Source organism: Uloborus diversus, chromosome 6 (assembly GCF_026930045.1).
Source record: "Uloborus diversus isolate 005 chromosome 6, Udiv.v.3.1, whole genome shotgun sequence".
NCBI classification, from domain to species: domain Eukaryota; kingdom Metazoa; phylum Arthropoda; class Arachnida; order Araneae; family Uloboridae; genus Uloborus; species Uloborus diversus.
Genome location: NC_072736.1, coordinates 43,263,882 through 43,289,115, shown reverse-complemented (window position 1 = coordinate 43,289,115; position 25,234 = coordinate 43,263,882). Strand labels below are relative to the sequence as shown.

Genomic DNA, 25,234 nt, shown 5'->3' with positions numbered 1-25,234 from the left:
AGTAATGGGACCTAAGTTGAGCCATCCGCTATCCATTAAAAAAAGAATCATCAAAATCGGTTCACTAGGTGAGACGCTGTGAGCTGACAAACAAACAAAAAAAAACATACATACGGTATGAACTGATAACCGCCTCCTTTTTGAAGTCGGTTAAAAATACAGACAAAGTAATAATATCAATGCAAAAAGATGTGATATCTCATCAAAAACAACCCTGTTGTAAAAATTTCCCCGCCAAGAAAACCTTTAACTTTTCCGCACAAAAAAGAAAACCTACATCCTAAACCCAAAAACCCTCAGCCATAAAAAGTTATGATATCTAGTTTGTCCGCCAAGTATCTGCCAAACAATCATCCTCCCTCTTCTCCTTTTTCATCACAGCTACTTCCATTAGAACCTCCTCCCACCTTCAACTCCTCAGAAATATGGATAAATCTTTTAAATTGTTTATCTTGTTTGGCGGGAAGCTTTTCAAAGTGAAGTGGTTGCTTGGTGTGGTGAGCAAAAAGCTTCCCGCCAAACAAGATAAACAATTTAAAAGATCTATCCTTATTTCTGAGAAGCTGAAGGTGGGAGGAGGTTCTAATGGAAGTAGCTGTGATGGAAAAGGAGAAGAGGGAGGATGTAGTTTGGCAGCTACTTTGCGGGCAAACTAGATATCATAACTTTTTATGGCTGAGGGTTTTTGGGTTTAGGATGTAGGTTTTCTTTTTTGTGCGGAAAAGTTAAACGTTTTCTTGGCGGGGAAATTTTTACAACACGGTTGTTTTTGATGAGATACACTGTTACAGAAACAAAACAAGGTATACAATTTTCATTTAGGAAAAAAGTGGAGGCAAATTTTATTACTATTAAAATTGTTAATACCAGGGATTTTGACCCTTTTGAAAAGACAAAATAATTCCAGCAGGTAAGAGTGCGGTAAGACTCAGTAATTAGCTAAAAGTCTTACCGCAAAACTTTTGCACAAAGGAATTTCGAGGTGTCAGGAATAGAAGGTTAGAGGGTAAAAAAATCGTCAGTTAAAGAAAAAAAAGGATTTTTTTTTTTTTTTTTTTTGCAAGGGATTTATTTTTTTAAAAAATTCTTTTCTGGCATAGGGGCGCATTGGCCATGTGGCCGGTTGCCCGGCAGGCCAGTCCGGGCCTGACTGATGTTTACATTTCTTTAGCATATGTTAAATTGAGTCAAATGGGTGGTTGTTCGGTTGTTAATTGTGCAACCAGCTCCACACACACACACACACACACACACACAAAAAAAAAAAGGAATCAGCTCTTCAGATTCCCAGCAGACGCTGGAAGGAAAAATAAATAGATAATTAATAGCCGACGAAGTGACTGGCAGCCTGGAAATGGAACTCGCTTGTGTGAGGTTAATATCGATTTATTCCTCATAATTTTACTATCATTACGTTATAAATGCTCTGTAATCTTTGCTACCCTGTTGCAGTGTTCTACGAAATGTATTTTATTCTGTATTTCCCTGTTTTGCGATAAGTACGTTTGCTCCAACATGGCGGATGCGTCGGCCTCTCCAGTTATAGGGGTTCTAGCCCAAGGTAGCCTAGTGGTAGTGGATAGGATGCTGGACTGGCTCGGAAATAAAGGATGGATGTGAAGATTGGCGCCACTAACTATACGTCGAGTACATGCGGAGTGTATTCTCGATAAACTCGTGGTTCTGGAAGTAATGTGATCCGTTTTAGCCGTTCTATTCGGAAAAATCATCGTCATTTGGCAAAAATTGGTGCTCCGTTCGGTAAAATTATCATCATTCAGGGAAATTTGGAGTTCTATACGACAATTTGAGAATTTCCGCTTTCCCAAAAAATTTAAGTTCGGGTCTCCCCTGGGTACAATTTATAGTAAAATTTTCTCGGTACTAATCACTTCATTTTGCAGTAATATTTACCTTAAAATATTCATGAAATTTTAAGTAATTGCAACTACGCACCAGTTTGGTAAACTAATTTTGTGCTTGTACTGCGGAAAAAAATGAACATTGGATTCAGATTTTCAATTAATAATTATCACATTTTTTCACCTTTTTGAGATTTAGTGAAAAGGAGGCAAAAGTGGAAATAAATTATTTTTCTGATGAAATAATTTCTATTCCATTATTAGAGATATTTTTGATCACATAAATAAGATGATAAAAAATGAATAAATAAATGAAACAATAAACAAATAAATAAATAAGTTAATAAATGAGAAAAAAATAAATCGCTGAATAAAATAGTGAATTAATAAGCAAATAAGTGAATGAATGAATGAATAAATGAATTACTAAATGAAGGAATGTAAATGAAGTAATAAATATATGAATACGAAAGTGATTTGATAAAAGATTGAATAATTAATGAAATGAATTATTTCGTTTCTTACACAATCCACTTTGTCGAGTATGCACTTGACAAACTGTATAAAGCGTTTAAAATACAAATAAGCTTAATATTAAACAAAAAATATTGCATTGAATATTAGTAGATCTCAATTAATACTTAAAATGTTAATAACAAAAACTTTATCATTTAATAAATGCAAAAATAATTTTTCACCTACAACAAAGTGTTACAATATGAGTGTCTGTTTTTTAAAACTGCTTGTATTATCATATTTGATTTTCAGAAGCATTTTCTTCTTGACTGGAGTAGACTACATGTGTTACTACATAAATGAAATATTACTAGATAGTTGGGCTCTAAAAGCAGAATGATTATTTCACCATTTTACTAAGCCCCGTTATTTCCCGTTGCCCAACATTCTCCTACCTCTATTATCTCCAGTAAGCGATAAGTTGTATGGTATAAAATTTTGAAACCAAATAAATTATTTGTAACTAATATTGAAAGCAGAATATGAGATGCTGAAAGCTAAACCATAATTTTTGCAGTTTTCTTATGGTGCACTTTATTTATTGCAGCTCATTGGCAACGCTGTTATTGCTTCTATCGTTTTCAGTGAAGCTGGTCATGTGGGATCTGTAGCCGGACCTCTAGGTTGGGGCTTAGCCTTGATGCTTGCAATTGCTGTCACAGGAGGCGTATCAGGTACAGTTTTCTACTTTCTTTAGTTTCCTTTCAAAATTTAACCAATTTTTGTAATAAGAAAAACTTTTTCATGTAAAAATAAATTTAAATTGTGTTGTTTAGTTTGGCTACGATAGGATAAGGTCTGACCTTAAATATGTATATTTTTCTTGGGAAGTTTCCTGAAAAAAGAAACTGTTGATGGCGTAGACTTGAATTGAAAAATCATCACTTCAATATTGCACAGGTAACGCAGCTCAATTCAGCGACAGAAAAACCTTTCACATTTCGGTGAACTTCCGATGAACAAACAACGTTCTCAAAGTTGGACTTCCCCCTTATAGGGAACGTACAGTACGCTAGTAATAAAAAGTAGAAGACATTTTTTAAAAGTTTCAAAAAAAAAAATGAGCTTGACTTTTAGCTGTTACAAATACTTTAGCCTTTCCGTTTAATATCTTTGTATTTTCATTCTTTATACTTTAACATGTAGTATTTCCAGTTGATTCTACATACATTATATTTGGTTCTACATGATAAATAGCTTTTAGTGTTCCGCAAAAAATGTGTGAAATTGATAATTTTTACATGATATACAAATTTTATCTATTAATTTATTAAAAATAATTAAGTACCAGCGTACAAAAATAGAATGAAACTTGTATTCAAGTTTTACACTAAAATTTGCACTGAACCCCATTTTAATGCACAGAAATAAAGAACTGATAAATGTACAATATATATGGAGTAAGTTTAGAAAAGTGTAGAGTACTGTTTCGTAATTTATAATTTAATCAAATACGGTCATCGCGATTTTAACTTTTAACAGCCTAAGATAAAATAAATTTAATTGTACTCCCAATATATTACAAGATGACAAGGAATAACTTGGACACACATGATACATTATAATTTAAATGCTAATAAAAGTATTGCAAAAAACTTCAATATAAATATAAATACATCATTTCGTCTAATACATTTACAAATTTTCTTTACCTTTAATACAAAGTTATAAACGTGTCACAAAATTTTCGGCTATATGCCGCAACTCACTATTATTTTATCCCAATCCTCACATAAGGATTTCTTTAGGGATGCCCAAGTTTTATGAGGTTTAGCACACACCCTTGTCTCCAAGATGGACCAAATAGAATAATCCATTGGGTTCAAATTTAGGGAGTACGGGGGCCATTCTTGATCTCCAATCAATTCCGAAAAATGTGTTTTCCACCAATCATGAGTGCCTTCTGCTCTGTGTGCGGGTGTGGAATGCTGTTGGAAGGTCCATCTTTTGTTTTCAAGGAACTTTTGCGACCAAGGTAAGACACCATCTTCCAAAATGGGTTTCCGATATGTTTCTTGATTAATTTTTTTCCCTTGATCAACAAAAACAAGTGGTGTATTCCCACTAGCACATACCCCAAACTATTAGAGATTAGGTCGTTGACGTCGTTCAACAGTGCAGGAGGAAGTCTTGAAGAAAAGTTCAACGTCTTGAAGAAAAGGGTGTGTGGCTAAACTGCATAAAACTTTGGCATCCCTTATAAAAAAAAAATAAAAAAAAAAATCCTTATGCAAGAAACGGGATAAAATATCAGTAAATGAGTTGCGGACCACAGTCAAAAATTTTATGACACATTTAAAGCACTGTATTAAGGCTGGAAGTAGTCTCGTCGGAAATTTGTAAATATATTAGACGAAATAACTTATTTATATTTATTTTGAAGTTTGGTCGTAATATTTTCATTAGCATTAAAATTATAATGTATTATGTGTGTCTACGTTTTTTCTTTGTACCCCTGCATCTGAGAAAATGTCAACTAAATGCTAACCTTTAAAAGGCATTCACAAACATTTTTGTATAAAAAATAAATCAGTTGACTTGGAATTCGTAAATTAAACATTTTTTAATGTCAAAAGTACAACTTCTGTAACATTTTACACACAAATAAATAAATAAATAAATAAATAAAACACCGATGCTTAAATTTTAGCGTAGCATAAATACCATTTTATGTCAATAACATTGTAATTTTAATTTTGTGATGATAGTAGTTAACGACTTTAAGAAATAATATTTTCAAAAATATGAAGTGCAATACAAATTGGATAAAATCTTTTATTCGATTGAGCTTACATTTGATTATCACTGCATAATTGAAAGGACAATAAAATTGCTCGAAAAATTTAAAAAGTTTCTTAGCTGTAAAGTGTATTAAAAACAGTTTGAAAATATAAAAGGTAATTATACAACTTATAATAAAATGCAAAAACTTGTTGCACGTGCTTTAAAGTTCCAAGAAACTCCTTTTCAATGCAAAAGAAATAAACTTGTGGATGAAAAAAAAATTGTGGAATTTTGTTTCATTTATAAGCTCACCTCTCCTCTTGCATGTAAAATGGAGTTCCTTGTAGCCTTGAAACACTTGTCTACAAAACTGTGTGCATCTAGTAACTTGTTTAATTACCTTCTAAATTTCATCGCAAAACTTTTTATTTATTTTAGGTTGAAAATGGTTTAAAACTTCATTTCTGCTAATTTTACTTAATAAAAAACCTTGTTCGTTGGATAAAAGGGCGATAAAGGGATTTCAGAAAAGGGCGAAACAGTTTTAGATGCTTAAGAAAGGAAAGAAAACTAAATATAAATGGGTGTTCTCTGTTTTCGAAAAATCTGAAGCATGCTAAAGACATTAACGTTTCACCCATCATTTCCTTTATGTTTCCAACGAGAAATGAGCTTTCAACGCGACAAAATGCTTTCCTCGGGAACACCTTCCTACTATGAGGCCTTTGCAACACAAAAGACACTTGAAAGGGAAAATCATACCCAAGAGCTTTATAAAAGCAAATTGCAGAGCTTCATATTCTGTAATTTCAAGGTATTTCAGCCGTACACCACAACACATCTTTAAGGTAGTTCTTTCTTAATTTAAGTAAAAGGTGGTTCAAGGATATGACTACCGCTGATTGTGGATGATGATGTTTTCCAGCTACATTCTTCATTAACATTTTTGTTGAAAGTAGATGAACAACAGGAAAGGATTTAAATGTCATCAGATATTTGAAAAACTTCTTTTGAAATTTCATATTTCTGGATATGTCTATCCAGTTCTCATTGTTTGCCTTAAGTTCGAGATCAGAATATCAATTTAAATGCAAGGCTGTATTTTAATAGGGTTGCAGTGGAACATACTATAAGGTATGATGGATTTATGTTTTTATTTAAAACTGGCTCTCGGAACGAAGTGATGTTTTGGTAGTTTGCCGGCACAAAGTTCTCTAAAATTCCTAAGGGAAGGTTAAATCACGAAAAAAAAAGTGCTCAATGCTCCGTATTAGTCATTGCACGTAATGATTGGATCCAATTATTTCCATTGTTAAAAAAAATACTATTACATTATGAACTGATACCATAAGTAGAGGGGGGGGGGGCGCAAAGCAGGTAGATGGCCCAAAGCGGGTAGGCCTTTTTATGCCCCCCCCCCCCATGGTGTGTAAGCGGCGATGCATACGTATGTCGTGTTTGCATGAACACCCCCGAGTTTTAATCAGTCCAGCGAAGCAGCAGTAAAGCAGCATAGCGCAACCAGGTTTAAAATTAAAAAAAAAAAAAAAGATGCATTTCTAAAAAAAAGACTGAAATTTTGTAACTTGTGATTAGTCGAAGACCAGCTTATTTTTTTGATTGTCAATAATATTACGTTATTCTGACACAAACCACCTACAAAATACGATAGTCATTTCGTTTGTTTCTTTTTTAAATTTAAGGTTAAAATAATTGAAATAAAAAATATGCCTTCGGGCAAACAGGTCGGGTAAAGCGGGTATAGGATTTAATCATATATTTATTTATGATTTCTCGAATCGTGTGCTGACTTTGATTTTCTATATCAATAGGGTAAGCATAACTTTAAAAAGTTAATTTTATGACGGCAATTAATTAGTCTATTAATTGAATCAGTTATTTATTTATGCTTTATAAACAAATGTGCTGACTTTAATTTGGAAAAGTAAAACTGTTTTAGATACATTTTTTTATAATGGCAGGTAGCTAGTCAATTATTTTAATCAGTTATAGCTTCATATTTGATTGGCAAATGTACCAAATCACAATTAGTTCAGCTTACCCGCTTTGGGCTCCCTGGTAGGGCAAAGCGGGTTTTTCAAGTGTTTGTAAAGATTGATAATAAACAAATATTAGGTCTGAAATAATACAAAATCACACTTTTTATTTTGAAGTTCAAGAACCCTGCTAGGAAATAAAACCGAAATTGTTGCGATTAAAGACCAAAACCTACAATTTTCGAGCATTCTTCGAAAACCTACCCGCTTTGGGCCACCATCCCTTAAATAGCGTATTTTATTCTACATCATCTGCGCTGAATTCTGTCAGTAAATAGATATTCCATTGCCATCCATTTTGCAATAGCGAAATATAATAATGTTCACCCACTAAAAGGTTGTCCACAAATGATACCACACTTCGAGGAGGGAGGAGATGTTCGTAAAATTGTGGCAGTTATGACAAAGGTGGGAGGGTGTAGTAAGAAGTGTGACATCGCGCATTTTTTAAAACAATACGTTTAGGGGATGTACGTAACACTTTACAAGAGGGGGCAAGGGGGTAAAGTGAAGTGTGAAACTTCGTGACAAAGGGTGAGAGAGGGTCAAATATGAAAAAAAGTGTGGCATCATTTATGAACAGCGGCTAAGTAGAGAATTTTTTCCGACTTGCTATGATACATACAATAGGGCAGAGTGTTGTTCCTTGGGACACTGCTAATTTCTAAGAATCTATTTTTAGCAGCCATGTTTTTGTAATCTCTAATAGCAATCTTCACCACTAAATGGTGCCATAGTAAAAATCAGCATCAAATGAGTAAAATGGATCATTTTGAGAGAGAAAGAAAATTTTATGACTCCAAAGTGAATTTTCTTTATTTTTAATTCATTTTCAGTCATTGTATTTGTAAATTTAATCAACTGAATTTTATTTTGTTATAAAAGAGTAGTACATTAACTATTTTGCTTATGAGAGAATAATGATAGTGCATCCTGACTGACCATCATTTTAGTTTTTCTTAAACAACGTGGTGATTGTACCTTGGGAAAACCAAACATTTTGTACCTTAGGACACGTTCCAAGGTACAATATATGCATGATTCTTAATAATTAAGATATGTTTAGGAACATGAAACAATGTTCTAATCTTATGTAGTCATTTTAACACATTTAATGTTAGATAACAGTTCATTATTCATAATTAATTAATCATGATTTAATTCACCACCATAGAAAAAGTTTTTTTTTTTTTTCCTGGTGAAAAGTTGGCTCAAGTATATGGCTGTTTCCTGAATCATGAAGACTTTCCCACAGTACTGCAGGATGTACCTTCGAACAGCTTGGAACTTTTACTTTAAATGACTGGCAATATTTTATTTTCAAACTGTCTGAATTTTAAAAAATATATTGCATAGAAGTATGTTGGGGTCTTTTAATGTGACTTTTAGATTTTAAATTTGATTCAAATAATTTACGTTAAAAGTTAAAATATGACAAGTGTCCCAAGGTACAACACTCTCCCCTATACCAGACAGCCCAGTTATCACATCCCGGAGACAGGTTTTCAGAATATAACCGGGCCGTCTGGTATATTGTATGTACTTCTGCCTTAGCTCCTACTTAGGGGCGGTTACTTTGGTACGTTTTTAATTGATCGCACAAGCAGGCTACTGTTTGACCATCGATTACATGGAAAGGCTGATATCCGTTTTATAGGCGGAAATGGACGTATCTATTAGTTTATAGGGGTGTTAATTCATTTGCTACAGATGTGCACTTCGCCTCTCTATTATTTAGCCTTAGTTTTGTAAAAATGAAAAAGTTTGCTCACAGCAACATTTTTTAAATTTGAAGTATATTCGATCTTTATTCTCACGGCAAAAAGTAATTGATTTATTTATTCACAACAAAGTTTTGAGCTTACCATTTTGCTTTGACGTTCCTGAACGAAATGAAAATATTTTCTTTTCTTTTTGTTGTTTCCATGGTAACTATTTTTGTATTCCCTTATTTTATTTTAGAGAATGCAATAAATGAATAAGGCACTAGTTACATTATACATTATAAAAAGCGTGTATCAAAATCCCATCGTTATTTTCCCTTTTCCCCTACTAGATTAATTCAGATGGAATAATCTTTACTTGGCAGATTGCCAAATTACGTACAATCCGCGGTCAAACAGTATGCATATCATTTTGATTTATAATGATGTTAAAATCTTTTAAAATAAGAATACTATGAATTGGTATTAGCTTAGTCATTTGATAGTCATTGAACCGCCAGATATATATATAGATCTTAATTCACTTCATTATTCTTAACAGATTTTATCTTATGAAATATTTTCAGTAATATGAAAAGGAAGCCATGTATATTCTCTGTTTAGTTTCAGAGGAATAGAGCAATATAATATTAATCAATGATTCTTTTTTTTTTTTTTTTCAGAAATTCTTTTATAATCTTTTTAGTAGATTATCCAAAATGCCCACCAACTTTTAACAGATATTAGGAACAAAGAAGATTATATCATCATCTTATTATCAAAACAGTGTTTTTCAACGTTACTCAACACTTACACATACTGTTAGAGTGGCCGCTGATTATATGAATCACGTTTGTTGTAAACAGTTTTGATTCCACAAAGCGGCTGATTCAATAAAGCGGTTAATTCAATAAAACTGGATTTTGTTCCGTTTTTGACAGTTTGAGTCATTAAAGTGATTGATTCAATTAACCACTGATTCAATTAACCGGCGTCCACTGTATATCTTATCGTCGCTTCTATTTTTGTCAGTTTGGAGAGCTTAAGCATATTTGTAAAAATGGCTTTCAATATGGAATCAGCTACAAAATTAACTTCCAAACACTTTTAATCCTATGGGTTGAGGACAAGAATATCCAATGAAATTGTAGAAGAATACATTTAAACTTTTTCATTGAAACAAAATTAAATTATCCTTCAAATCAGGGCTGCGGAATCGGAGTCGCAATTCGACTGATTTTGAGATAAAGGATTAAGGAGTTGGAGTACAAAGGATCAATGTTCTATGAGTCGAAGTCAAAGTCGGTCATTTTTCCTCCAAGTCCGCAACTCTGCCAGTGCTCGCGGAGTCGCAGTTAGACTGATATTGGGATAAAGGAGTTGGAATCGGAGTCGGGAGTCAAAGGATCAAAGTTCTAAGATTTCAATTCAAAGTCAGTCATTTTTCCTCAAAGTTGTATTTGGACTAATTTTGGGGTAAAGGAATCGGAGTCGAAGGTTCTAAAATTCCCGGAGTCAAAGTCGGTCATTTTCCCGCTGACTCCGCAGCCCTGATTGAAAGCTTATTTTTACTTAATATCTCAATACGCATAATAACGTATTCTTCATTCAAGAAATTATTATTTTTTTAGGATCTCATCTGAATCCAGCAGTGTCCGTAGCATTCGCAACTGTTGGAAAATTGGAGTGGAAGAAAGTTATACCCTTCATGTTCGCTCAGTATGCTGGAGCATTTGTATCATCCATAGTTTTGTATGCTGTTTACTTTGGTAAGATTTACTATCACTCTCATAAATTCAACTAGTTAAATCGTTACCCTTTGTTCGAACTCTGCATCATTTTCAAGGTATAGATAACCGTGAAATTACTCATTTTTATTGGTTACAATTCTGCTTTGAATCTGTTAAAGAAAAAATGTTCGCACAAGAAAAATAGTTGCAGATGAACAGAATTAGTTCGTTTCTCGAATGTTTATAGTATACGTTTATGAAAGAATGTGAGCCAAGCATTCTCAAAATGCAAAGCGCAAAACTATCAGTCGCCATCAGCCACAGGGAGACGAAGAAAAAAAAAAAAAATAGTGAGTAAAAAGCCATCTGTTAATCGCCGCTTTGAAAAATAACTAAATGGCGACCTATGCAAAAGGCAATTAATAATTGGTAAAATCGTTTCCACCAAAACCAAGATGCGATCTTTATGTTTTAATTTATTAAAATATATTTCTGATATCATATAATGTATTTACGTATATTAACTTAAACAAAATGGAAAAAAAAATCATGGTTTCGCACTTTGAGTAAAAAAAGTGGTCCCCTACTTCAAAAAAGCGAAGACAATGAAATTGATACTGCCGGCCACTGTCTACTAAAGAGTTTTCCAAGTTTTGTCCTTTATAAAATAACTATCGTTTCACTGTGCATGAAATTTTCATTTCGTTCATGTTGGCATTGATTTATTGTTCTGAATTTTGACTTGTTTGCCTTTCCAAATTTTGTCCACGCATGTTTGCTTTTATTTGTTTTTTGAAGTGACTTATTCTTGACTTTTTCATTCCTATAAATGTATATAATTCATTAATGTACATATTTTTTACTAGGTCTAAGTGTTATTTAGTTGCTTGGTTTAATCTCCGAATCACGGAAGCAAACATTAAATGTATAATAATATTTCTTCTAAAAAAAAATTTTTACAGAAAAAATCAGACTTTTTATAGCGTGTAAAGAGCTAGATGGTGGCTCATATAAACTGCCATCATATGGGCAGCTGGGTTGTTCACGCGAGCTTCGTTCCGAAATCGAGTTATGAAAGAAATAATTCGATATTTTGTCATTAGATACTATTGTATATTTATAGAGTTTTCGAGCGCATTTGATTAAAGTTAATCAACATGATCTCGTACCTGTAGTAATACCATGAACCAAGACAGTAAAGTACATATCCATTTACCTGTAGAAGTTAAGAATTCTTGACCTTCTCTATGCTAAGACCGGTCACTCGACGAAGCTCTGGCTCTTCCAAGAACAAAATTAACCAGTCAGATTGTTTTTCCTTTAGAAGCTGCTGCTTAACACCCTAAAGGTGACTCAAATGTAATCATTAATAATGCAGTACTTTGTTTCATAATTAATATTTGATAAATCTGTGCAATATAATTTCGATTAGAAATGTAGATACGGATATATTATTAGACTCGGAGGCATATTTCTAACATGTGCAGATTGGTGGTTCCTCCGCGAGAGAACGCCTTGTTAATATGATATACATCTTCTCAATGGTCTGGGGCACTAGCGCAGCCAGAATTTACATTATGGGGGAAGTCACAACAGTCCTTACGTGTATACAGACTATCGTAGAAGGATTGTTCATCGAGCTTGAACCAGTTATTCTGGGTGGAGGGGGTTTGGATTGCCTTAAACTTGTCTGTTTTCCGAAGTGATTTCGTCGCTTCAGAGCAACAGTAGGATATCTTAGTGTTATTGCTGGGATTAGGTGTCTTACTGTTGCTCTGAGGCGAAGATTTATGAGTTGGTGAAACAAGAGTTAAAACAAGCGACAGTATTCTGAAAGCTCAAGAGTAGTTTTAATAAACTCGTGAGCAAGTAGCAGTTTATCGTTGCTAAGGAAAAAAAAACAATTGTAACTTTACTTTGTTTACCTCAATGCAGTAATTGAAAAATTGAGTACCATTTTTAGAAGAAACTGTAGAGTTTTTTATTTATTTTTCTTAAAGATAAAAGACAAAGAACTAATTGAGCATAAAACAACAATTTGAAATGACTAAAAACTCAAAGGGACCAACAGATCGGCAAAGAACTTGAACTGTTATAAATATGCTTCCAAGTCAAATAATTTTCGCAACTCTGTACATCCGTAATTAGTTATTACATTATAATCAGAAAGAAGTAACAACTGTGCAGACTGTTCAGTATAGGGGAAAAAAAGGTTTGCTGCTAGTCAAAAACAAAAAAATCAAGCACATTAAATAATAAATAGTAAGTTATAATTCGAAATATACCGAAAGTCCGGTCCCCCTCCCCCCTTACGACAAGAAAAATATTTTTATCTGGATAGTCTATAATTTATTTACAGTCGAGTCCCGACTTACGCGAGGGATGCGTTCCAAGACTCCTCGCGTAAGTTGAAATTTCGCGTTGTGGAAAAATGTATGTAAACAATTTTTTTTAGAAACATACCAAATTCTTTTAGACATTTGTAAATACCCCTCAAACTGCTTTAAAGCATTTTTCAACCACATATTACATTTCTTTCATAAAGACTTGAACTTCTCCTCTTTTTAAAAAATAAAAAAAGCTGTTTCATTCAACTTAAAATACTTTAAGGTGCACAAAATGAATGATCGATGGGAGGGTAAGACATAAAATAAAACAACACGGTAGGCACGGTATGTAGCAATAATAAAATGCTGCACTAAAATAGTACTCTACAGTATATAGAGTAATAATATTTATGAGTTAAAAAGTGAAGATGATGATTTATGCTTCATTATCAGATTGCTATCCTTATCAAATACATTTTAAAATACAGTTGCCCCGCCTTTTCTTTTATAACATTTCCATTTATGGCAACAGCCCCTTTTCCTGATCTCTTTATTACGTTGCTACCATCGGCGTTTTGCAGTTGTTCCAAGCATATCGAGAATCTCAACTTTTTTTTTTTTGTCAGAAACTTTGTTTTTCCATCTTCATAAACTTTACATGAAAAAGCGCACTAAGGTGCCATTACATTTCATCAACTTTAATGTTTGGAATGAAAAAAAACAATAGAAGAAGAAAGAAAGATTCAGAGCGGTTATTTGATGCACTAACAACGCGATGCGTAGACTAGTTTCATGAGGGAACTTTAGCTGTCATTGATGCTAAAGTGATGTAATAACATTCACGAAATCAATATTTAGTTGTTAATAACGAAGCCGATGCTTCCTTCCAAAACAATTTCGTGTTGTGGACGAGGAATTCGCGTCAGCTCGAAAAATTTGTTACTCGTGAAAAATTCGCGTTATAGCCATTTCGCGTAACTTGAAACGCGTTGTAGCGGGAGTCGACTGTGTAACATTATCAATCATTTTAGCCAAAAGTTTGAAGTTAATCTCAGTTTCAAAGAGAGAACATCTGCCTCCAGCTCGGTTATTGATTATTCTAGGACCTAGATTAATGAGTTCATAAAAAAGACGAAACTGCAGCCTCCGGATGCCAGAACTTGGTTGTCGCTATACTAAATAGAGTAATGTTGTTATGATACTTGTAATTTAAAACTAAACTGGAGGAGCTGAAAAATTCCCGGCTAATTCAAACGAATGAATAACAGAACTAAACTACACCACCAGAACAATTTAAAAACCCTCGCTTCTGAGCTTTGTTGTGAGACTTTTTTTTTTTTTTTTTTTTTGAGCAATTACGATTGCTTATTGCTTTCATTTGACTGTTTTTGGCGTTCCTATGATTTTATTTTCCCGCCAGCACCCTCTGCAGCATCACCGTCGACCGGCTCCTCACGATGCTGCTCCTATAGTGAAAACCGTCTCTAGGTTGAATCCATATCCTACACACACACACACACATATATACATACATACACCTACACACACACAAACACATACACACACGCATACAGACACACAAACACATACACACAACTACCCATACACTCATGCTAGGACACAAACACACATGCCTACATACACGCACACACACACACACACGTGATTGCGAAAACATAATTTGAATTCAAGATGTCAAAATTCAAAATAATTTTTTTTTTTTTTTTTTCAATCTATATGGAAAAACAATAGTTTTCCGAGTTCCGTATCACATTATTTTGTAACACTCAATTTCTGTAGTCATGCCAAATAATGATATCGTTGGCATCGTGGGTGTAATTTGATTACTCCCACTGCCAGTGCACGCAAATATTACTTCAAACAATAGATTTATTATTGTATGCAAACCTTTCCAAATCCCGATTTTTTTTTCCAAGTTAAAACAAAGAAGTAAAAAAAAAAATCAGTTGCATAGTCCATTAGTTTCTGATATTCAACGATGACTTCACCTTTCGCTATCCGCAATCTTCGGTGAATCACGCGATTCCCTTTCGCGCAGAAGACAAAACCTTTCAAAATGATTTCTTGATGTTATGATAGCGGGTCAAGTGGTTGGCTGCTTTGATCCCAAAACCTCACGGGTAGTTAGATTCCCCCAAATCCTTTCCACGACCTTGACTCGCTGATCCTAAGACCTACTCCAAGTCCTCCGTCTTGTACCATTTTTTCACCGAGCGAGCTGTGAGACTTGACCTAAAAACAAACGAATTTGGTAGCAGTGTTCTCTTTATTTATAACTGGATTTGCCCATCGATAAATCACGCTGTTATCTAATTTGGACAGTGGCGCAGCGAGGGCGGGGGGGGGGGTGTTGGGGGTGAATACAGCCCCCAGAGCCCAAGGATGGATCCAGAAATTTTTTAAGGGAGGAGCAATTGATTTTTATTACTTACTTTTTATTATGTATACTAATTTTAAAATATTGATCACGAATGTTTTGGACACAGAAGTTTGGAACTGTTTCTTAATTCCGAAACAGTTCATTGGTTTTAACATAAGTAAATTTTACTGCAGTAGTTTTTGCGTATGAAAGGGCTGTTTTGATCAAAAAAAAAAAAAAAAAAACCTTTCAGAAGGTATTTTGAATCACAAAATCCCTTTCAAAAGGTATTTTTAATCAGAAGGTATTTTTGATTTTAAAAAAATCTCCAGAAGGTATTTTTGATCAAAAAACCCCTTCCAGAAGGTATTTCTGGCTGCGTTAGTGAATTTGGATATGAAAAAAGCTCTGATGACAATCGCGAAAGTTGTTGTCTTAGGGGCTCGGTACCGAAAGACATTTTTTTTGTTATTAGTTAAAGATTTTGACAAATATCATGTTTGTTTTGAAAAGGTTGTGATTTAAAAACTAAAATTAATTTCACAGACAGTAAAATTTTATTTTTTTTAACTAGTGGTTTTAAAGATCCTGCTTTTTTTTTTTTTTTTTTTTTGTCAAAATGATTTTTGATAACTCTTATATACGAGTGCTGTGCTACTTTAAAAATGTGTTTTGATATTTTTAATCAGTTGTTAAAAAAAATTAAATAAAAGAATTTAAAAGTGTACATCCATGAAGAAAACGTAAAATGACACGATTTTAACTAATTTTTCAATTTAAATACAAGCTATCATCTCTGTTACGCGTGTCACATTGAACTCTCAAAAAAATTCGTTAGTTGATGAATAAATCTTGAAGTTTTAGCACTTTATGTACAATGATCTAGTGAAAACCTGCAAACTGAGGAAACAGCGTTTAAAGAACGCAAAATTATTTAAAAAACAGAGCAATTTAAGTATTTTAAAGTCTTTTATATTAATATTAATCAGATTGTTTCAAAACTTTTATGAGTTACACTTGAGGTGTCAAACTACGTTTCAAGCAAAATATTTAAAAAGCGATTTTTTCTCTGATATTTGCCATTTGAAAGTTACAAAGTCCTTTGAGACTATACTTCTGAGCAGGGTATCAAAGATTTAAACCAAATGAACAATGATCGAATTATAGATTTTTTTTTTCAAAAGATCCAATACTTAAATGATTTTTTAACTTCAACCCCTGTAATCCTCTTCAAATTTTCAAATTTCACTTGATGTACCCCTTTTTTTTTGTTAGAATTTTCCTTTCCTTTTTACTTCCTTTTACAAAAAAGGAAGTATTGTATTCGCGATAAAATTTTCACCCAAAAATCAGACTTAATTTCCATTTTTTCATCCACCCCAAATGAATGTTGCATTTTTTTTTTCAACCCGATCACACGTGGATATGTGCCTAGGAACGTACAGATACCCGAAATATCCTTTTTGACGATCCCCGAGTTAATTACAACGAGTTTTCTCGTGACGTCTGTATGTACGTATGTATGTGCGTATGTGTGTATGTATGTAGCATAACTCAAGAACGGAATGTCCTAGAAAGTTGAAATTTAGTACGTAGACTCTTAGTGGGGTCTAGTTGAGCACCTTCCTTTTTGGTTGCATTCGAATGCTCCAAAGGGGATCTTTTGCCCCTTTTTGGGGGGAAATCATTGTTAATTTCGATGTAAACTCAAGTGGTGTTATAATTTGGCAGACTCTTGGCCGTATATCGCCAGTCTTTTGGTCGCTAAGTTTTGTCGCCAACTTGGCGACAAATTTGGCGATTTTTTTTTTTTTTTTTAAATTTCATCTAGTTTCAATTTGGCCACTGTTAGTGATATTTAGAGAGTAAACTATTAAATCATATTAAAACTACCAATAATGAGAAAATAACATTAAATTGGAGTAAAAGGAAGTCATGTGATGCACACATCAGCTCATTTGACTTTGTTCCAACGGTCAAACTCACTCAGATAAGAACCTTTTTTACTCAATTCAAATTCTCTAAAACAACCAGAGAATTCAGATTTTTAGTCAGCGGACTCTTTTAAATTAGTCACTACTTTTTTTATTGCTGGCCACTATATTCAAGAGTTTTTTCCGTTAATGAAAATACTGAGGAAGTTCTTAGGCACTACACTAAAAGTTGCTTGTGGGGGAAAAAATCCTGGCAAAAATGAGGTCTGTTGCTATAGTGTCTTTCTTATGAAGGATAAGTATTTCAAGAACAATAGTGACTTTTATTGGCTTATCACGATTATGAATTATATGTTTATCTAGTTATTTTCATATTCTTTATAGTTTTCATTATTTTTATTTATTTGAAACTAGTGGCACCCGCACAGCTTTGCTCGTAGTAGAAAATTAAAAGGTCTTTTGGTTCGCCTGTATATTTACAAACAATGTATGATGAATTTCTCGCCAGCTGGCTAGCCCATGTTACGATTCCACGTTATGATAACTTGGTAATTTACTTGTCAATCTTATGATAATTTTGCTCGGGAAAATGTTCTTGAAATTGGAATAGAAAAAGTACAAAATCGAATTTTCGAAAAATCGCTTCGATGTGCACACCCCCAAGCTACAAACTAATTCTGTGTCGAATTTCATGAAAATCGGCTGAACGGTCTGGGCTCTATGCGCGTCACAGAGATCCTGACGGACAGAGAGACTTTCAGCTTTATTGTTAGTAAAGATAAAGATTGTCTTGTTAATCTAAATTGTTTTTGTGTAAAACTGCAACAAACATAGTGTCAAAAACTGTGTCTTCTGCTGTCTGTTGTTAACGATACAAAATTGTAGTTTTGTGTATGGTTTTTTTTTTTTTTTTTTTTTTTTTTTTTCTTTCAATATGAAATAAAAAAAGTTCTTAGGGGATCCACTTGTTTAGATTTATCAGAAATTTAAAACCGATAAACGAAGCAATTGATAGAAGCGGGGTTCTCTGATGGTGTCATCTGTCATCTGTTGCTATATTATGTGCATATTTGTTAAAAATGGAAAAGGAAACTCAAAATTAAGATTTCTCCTATGTAAAACAACTTAAAGCATGAACATATAAATAAAAAATAAAAATAAGATTTTAAAAAAATATTCATCAAATGAAAAGTTTTAAGTTATTAAATTTTTCTTCTCGCAGTTGTGCATATAAACAGTGAATGTATAGATATCTGCGCACTTTTACCAAGAAAGTAGGCGAGAGTCAGGCTGTCTGATTATAAGATGCCATCTCTATACATAAAGAGTAGTAAAACCTATTTTTTAAATCTAATATGTGTGTGCATGTGTTTAGTTTTTTATGATTATTGATATTATTATTATTATTATTTTGAGAGCTTTTGATCGAAAAAAACAATTTAAGTTACATTTTCTTTTTCCTTCATTTAACTCTCATTTTTATACAAAAACTAATAAAGTTTCTAAAAAATTTTAGAAACAAAAAATCGACGTAAATAAATAAAAAAAATGATTTCAATGAAAAAAATCTAATTTTTCCCCTCAAAAAAATCGTGGATATTTTTTTTACGCTTTTGAGTGGTTTCTAGCGCTGAACTTCGGTTAAATTTAAGCAATTAAAAGAAAAATTTTAATTCATTCTTTCTTTCTTGCCTTGTTTTGTTGAGTTTCTTTTTAGCTAGGTTTTTTTTCTCGCTTTAGCTTTTTGATGACCGCAGTTTTTTTGAAGTTTTTGTACAAAATTGAACAAAATACGTTACACATTTATGAGCAATGTATGTCTAACCATTCGCAACAAATGTTGATTTATATACTTCCTCCTTAATGATTCCTTCCTTTTTTTCTCTCTCTTGATACTTTCCGGCTATTACAACTATGTCAAAACTGACAGGACATTGAAACAAAACTAAATCGAAAACTGAAAACCGGAAAAAAAGAAGCCTGTTATTTTGGTCGGAACGAAAACCGGCACTGAATCGAAAAAAAATATCGATTTATTTTGATTCGATATATTCTAATCATTTTGTTACTGAGCAACTTTTCTTACATTAGATTATTATTTTATATCTTAAATAGTTTCGTATTTAAATTTCTACATATAACTATTGTCCTTACATGTACTCCATTTAAGATAGAGCTCTATTTTTAGTAGAAATGAGAATATACATGAAATGAAATAATTCATTCAGAACTAAACCGAAAACCGTTGTTTTTGACAAAACGAAAACCGAAACTGAACAGATTATTTTTTTTAGTTGAGTTGAACCGAAACAAAAACTGGAACCAAAAAGAAAAAATGTGCTTCGAAACCCAGAAAATTAACTTCTGTGACAATAACTGTAACTTCGACTCATGTTTTCAGTCCTTTTCGATTTTACACACTAATTCTTATTTTGCTAAGAAAACTGCAGCGTAATCCATGACGCAGTTAACGTGTTGTGCAATAAGTTAGTTTTTCATTACAGAAATTAATTCAACTTTTTTGTGTGAAACCGGTATATTTTTTTGAAGTTCATTAATTTTCCTTGTTTAATTACTGTAGAATAGTTCCACACAGAGTACATACAGTTCTGTATATAAAGCAAAATCTGTTGCGAAGCGTTATGCTCATAAACGTTTAATGTATTTGATTTTCCCTTTATGTTCAGTAAACAATGACATGGTTTTGTTAAATAATGTAATTATATTTTGTGACGTCATATACCGAAGAGTAAGTTATGTTCATACATGTTGAATAGCCACTTTATTTCAGAAAATGGTATACTGTTGTCCTGAAGGGTGGCGTTTTCTTGGTTATTTTCGAAAATTCAAATTAGCTATGGTCCCAAAAAGTTCAGATTTTTGACGATCTACGGTAGTAAAAAGTCGAACGCGTTGTTTGAGCCTCATAATGAAGTAATGTTTTTTCCTAGTTCCGACGTTTCTCGCTGTGTCAATTTGTTTTTAAAAAATCAAGTTGTTAAGGGATCTAAGGACCTTCAAAACCTTCAAACTTGTCGACTTTCTCAAAAGAATATTTGTTATGCATAGTTTAATTCTGAACAATTTGATACCTTATGTATTACCACACGCAAAAAACTTTTCAAGTTATCGTAAAAATGCGCAACCTTTCTCCATAGAGATTTAAGTTAACAGCAGCTGTTTAAGCCCCTTTTTCTCAGGTACCGGTTTCTCGTTTTGCTTGCGTGATATCTCAAACAGTTTCTTATATATTTCCGTAAAACTTTTAATGCACGTTTGTCTAATTGATTTTTATGATCTGAACCAAAATTTATTTTATTTTTTAAATTATTTATTTATTTTTTTGAAAATTCATAAGCTAATATCAAAATTTTCTAAAATTTTGGACAAATATATATATATATATATATATATATATATATATATATATATATATATATATATATATATATATATATATATATTAACTTTCGTTTTTAGTTAAAATTTAGGTTCAGATCTTAAAAATAAACCAGAAAAACATGCATGAAAAGTTTTACGGAAATATATAAGAAACTTTGAGATATCAAAACAAGAAATCGGCACCTGAGAAAAAGAGGCTTTAACAGCTGCTGTTAACATAAATCTCTATGGGGAAAGTTTACGTATTTTTACAATAACTTGAAAAGTTTTTTTATTCAATTTTTTAAAATGTCCGATTTTAAAAACAAGGCGTGGTCTTTATGATGTCACAAATGATGCAATTTGGCGCACTTTTCTACCACGTTTCCACGTTATGATAATCAACAAGTGAATCAAATATTGCGCTCTACGCTTCCTATCAACCATATCGTTGCCAATACATGTGAGTAAAGATGCGAATTAAATATTTTGCTCTGTGAATGGCAACACAGAATGGCATTTCATCATTTGTGATGTCATCGGCAAGAAATGTAAACAATGGCAGCGCACCGATTTAAGTAATTTTTTTAAAATATTAAACTTAAACAAATTATTTTAAAAATGGTTAGATCCTATGTTTTTAAACATGTTCTTTCAGAAAAAAAATACTGTAACGGATTCGGTGCGACTTCCACTTTCTTGAAATGAAGACACAGTTCTTGATAAAAACACAGGAAATTTATTTACACTATGTACAGGAAAGATCTTCAACAACTGCTAAATTATTCATCAGCAATTAAGCAATTATCACACAACACCGTAAACTCAACGTTTACACACGTATTTACTTCCAAATACGAAAACAACACAGCGAAATGCCTCGCTATAAACAGAGCAAAAATGCACTCAGTTCGAAAATCTCAATCGAAACTAACTGTTTATCCATCGCTAACGGCTTAAATACACCGACAAGAATTTTCTCAAATATTCCACACGCTTCTCGAAATGCGTTGACCGTTATCAAATTTTATCAATAAACAGAAAGGGAATAGGGGTCGTATATTTTAGCCATATGAAAAAGGGGTTGTATATTCATTACGGGAAACTATTTACAGGTTACGTTACTACAATAATTACTATTTACAGGATTTGTAACATTGCCCCCTTCCTAAGGACTGCACGTCCCGGGCAGTACAATCCCCAGAAAGGGTGCCAAACTTCTATCACATGTTCACAAATATACACATTAATTAATAACTAACAGATACAGAAAATACAATAATAACAAGAAATATTACTAAACATTAAAAGCAAAAAAAAATATCTACAATTTTTATGTTATCAACCATGGTTGTTTACGTAATACTCATGAACTATGGCCATAGTATGGGGCTAACCGATCATAATGTACAACCCTAGGTTTTGCATTAGGTGATTTCTGGATCCTCACTACGACGTCATTTAGTCGGTTAAGGACTTTGTAGGGTCCATCCCAATGCGACTGCAATTTGGGTGACAGACCTTTCCGTCGGATGGGATTCCATAACCAAACCTTGTCGCCTTCGTTGAATTCATGTCCAGTAGACCTTGTGTCGTATCGGGTCTTCATCTTCTCCGCCGCGATGTTGATTCGCTCTCGTGCGAAGTTATGAACGTCTTCCAACCGGGCCTGGAGATCCTGGATGTACTCCTCAGGCGATGCAGGCGCATCCGGAGGACGACCGAAGACGAGATCACAAGGTAGCCGAAGCTCTCGTCCGAAGAGCATCTGAGATGGGGCATATCCGGTAGTCTCGTGGACAGCACTGCGGTAGGCCAGCAGGAACAATGGCAGCTTCTTGTCCCAATCCTGTTGATTTCTGGAGACCATAAGTGAGAGATTATTCAGGATTGTGCGGTTAAATCTCTCCACCATGCCGTCCGATTGTGGGTGTAGTGGTGTTGTCCTAGTTTTCTCAATTCCGAGAATTTGACATAGGCCCTTAAACACAGCAGAGATGAAATTCCTCCCTTGGTCGGAATGAATCTGCAAAGGTGTTCCATATCTCGAGATCCAATGTTGGACTAGAGTCTCTGCTACGGTAGTAGCCTCTTGATCTGGAATGGGATATGCTTCCGGCCATTTGGTGAAGTAGTCGATGGAAACAAGAATGTATTTGTTCCCATCAGCAGTTCTTGGTAGAGGACCCAGGATGTCGATCCCAATTCGTTCGAAAGGAGCTCCAACGTTGTACAGATGTAGCTTCCCTCTGTTTCTCTTCTTCGGTCCTTTACGAGCAGCACAGGCGTCACAAGAATGGCACCACTTCTCCACGTCATCCTTCGCCTTGCTCCAGAAGAAGCGCTCACGAACTTTATTGAGAGTTTTCAAAACACCAAAATGTCCTCCAGTCGCACTACTATGTATTTCTTTCAGAACATCTGAAATCCTGGATCGAGGAAGTAGTAACTGCCACCTAGATGTCTTGCCGTCGTCAGATTCCCATTTCCGGTGTAGCACGCCGTTCCGTAAATGGAGTGAGTTCCATAAAGCCCAGTATCTTTTTGTTGCAGGACTGAAGATGGAAACGTCCTGCCAGCTAGGGCGTCGACTGTCACTTTCCATGAACTCTAAAATTGGTTTTATGTCGGGGTCTTCAAGTTGATCTTTTCGAACTTGGTCATCACTCCATGGATCAGGTTCTGATGATGTTGGAGTCACTGTCACCTGATAGGCGGTAGGGCTAGTCGTTCCATACTGTTTCTCGATTCGGGAACAATAGTGGCAGTTCTCAGGACAGGGTCTCCTTGATAAAGCGTCAGCATTACCGTGAGATAACCCTTTTCGATGCTTGATCTCCATGTCATATTCCTGGAGCCGCTGTATCCATCTGGCTATCTGGCCTTCTGGATTCTTGAAGTTCAAAAGCCAAGTTAACGAGGCATGATCTGTCCGAAGCAGAAATTTTCGGCCGTAGAGGTAATGATGGAAGTGTTCTACAGCTTTCACTATGGCCAGTAACTCCTTTCTGGTGACGCAGTAATTTCGCTCCGACTTTGATAAGCATTTGCTCCAGTAAGCGATGACATGTTCATTTCCGTCAATTTCTTGGGATAAAACAGCTCCAATTCCCTCGTTGCTCGCATCAGTGTCCAGGATGAAGGATTTTTCAGGCTGAGGATAGGCGAGGATAGGCGTTGATGTTAAAGCCTCCTTCAGTCGTAGAAATGCATCTTCGCATTCTTTGGACCATTCAAACTTTTGCTTGCTCTCCGTCAGCTTATGCAAAGGTCGTGCAATGTTGGAAAAACCCTTCACAAACTTCCTGTAGTACGTGCAGAGCCCCAGGAAACTTCGCAACTGATGGATGTTTTCGGGACGACTCCAACTCCTGACCGCAGATACCTTCTCTGGATCGGTTTGCACACCCTCAGAAGAGATGATGTGACCAAGGTAGTTCACTTCCCGGCGGAACAAATTACATTTGGACGGGCTTAACTTCAGATTGGCTTCCTTAAGCTTTTGCAGCACCTTCCTAAGATTTGCCAGATGTTCTTCGAAACTGCGTCCCACGATGATGATATCGTCTAAGTAGACCAGACAGGATTCGTAAGAGAGTCCTCTTAACACTGTCTCCATAAGACGCTCGAACGTAGCTGGTGCATTGCAGAGGCCGAAGGGCATCACTTTGAACTGCCATAAGCCTTGTCCAGTTGTAAACGCTGTCTTCTCTCGGTCATCAGGGTGTATCTCAACCTGCCAGTAGCCGCTCTTCAAGTCCAGGGTCGAAAACCACTTGTGTCCGGAAAGAGTGTCCAAGGTGTCGTCTATCCGTGGAAGAGGGTAACTGTCTTTCTTGGTGATTTCATTCAGTCGTCGGTAATCGACACAAAATCTGGTGGAGCCATCTTTCTTTCGAACCAAGACGATGGGAGAGGCCCAAGGACTGGATGAGGGTTCGATTACATCATTCTCCTTCATCTCTTTCAGGAGGGTTTCAACCTCTTCCTTCTTAGCGAACGGTAGTCGTCTTGGATGCTGTTTAATAGGGGGGTGTTCTCCAGTGTAAATCCTATGCTGCGTTAAATTCGTACGGCCAACATCCTCCGATGTAGATGAAAACAGATGCTTGAAGTCGTCCACCAATTGTTCCGCAGCAGTTCTTTGATCCTTCGATAAGGGTGCACTCCCAATTAACTTCGATGTCAAGGACTCAGAAGACACAGTCTCGGGGGAATTGATTCTTCTAATGATGCAGTTTACTGGAGTACAAGTTGCTAACACTTCACCTTTCCGAATATTCCTTGGCCTTTCACTCACGTTGGCGACTCTTACAGGAATTACATCCTTGGAAAGGTCCACAAGCGTAGATGCTACCAGCACTCCTTTTAGGTTATTGCTTAGGTTAGGGTATTCAATGAGTCCAAATCGAAAACTATTGCTTTCTTCAAGGGAGCCAGGTATTAATGATTCTGACCTTGAGGGAATCGATAAATCTGTTCGGGCTATTATTTGATGAGCGGATTTTACATCACTTTCTGCGGGGAAAACGGCTATGTCTTCTCTCATCGAGTGCAGCTCATTAGTCTTGAAGTCGAGAGTGAAGTCATATTTCTTCAAAAAGTCCAATCCGAGAATGA

General features: G+C 34.6%; 1 protein-coding gene across 3 annotated transcripts in view; it reads left to right on the top strand.

The window, feature by feature from the left end:
• LOC129223874 (aquaporin-10-like) overlaps positions 1-25,234 on the top strand; it is a 169,584-nt gene that overhangs the window by 98,946 nt on the left and 45,404 nt on the right. For all 3 annotated transcript variants that reach the window (XM_054858242.1, XM_054858241.1, XM_054858243.1), the window contains exons 3-4: positions 2,926-3,052; positions 10,494-10,631. In XM_054858242.1, coding sequence (XP_054714217.1) covers positions 2,926-3,052; positions 10,494-10,631 — 265 coding nt within the window. The remainder of the gene's footprint in view (positions 1-2,925; positions 3,053-10,493; positions 10,632-25,234) is intronic.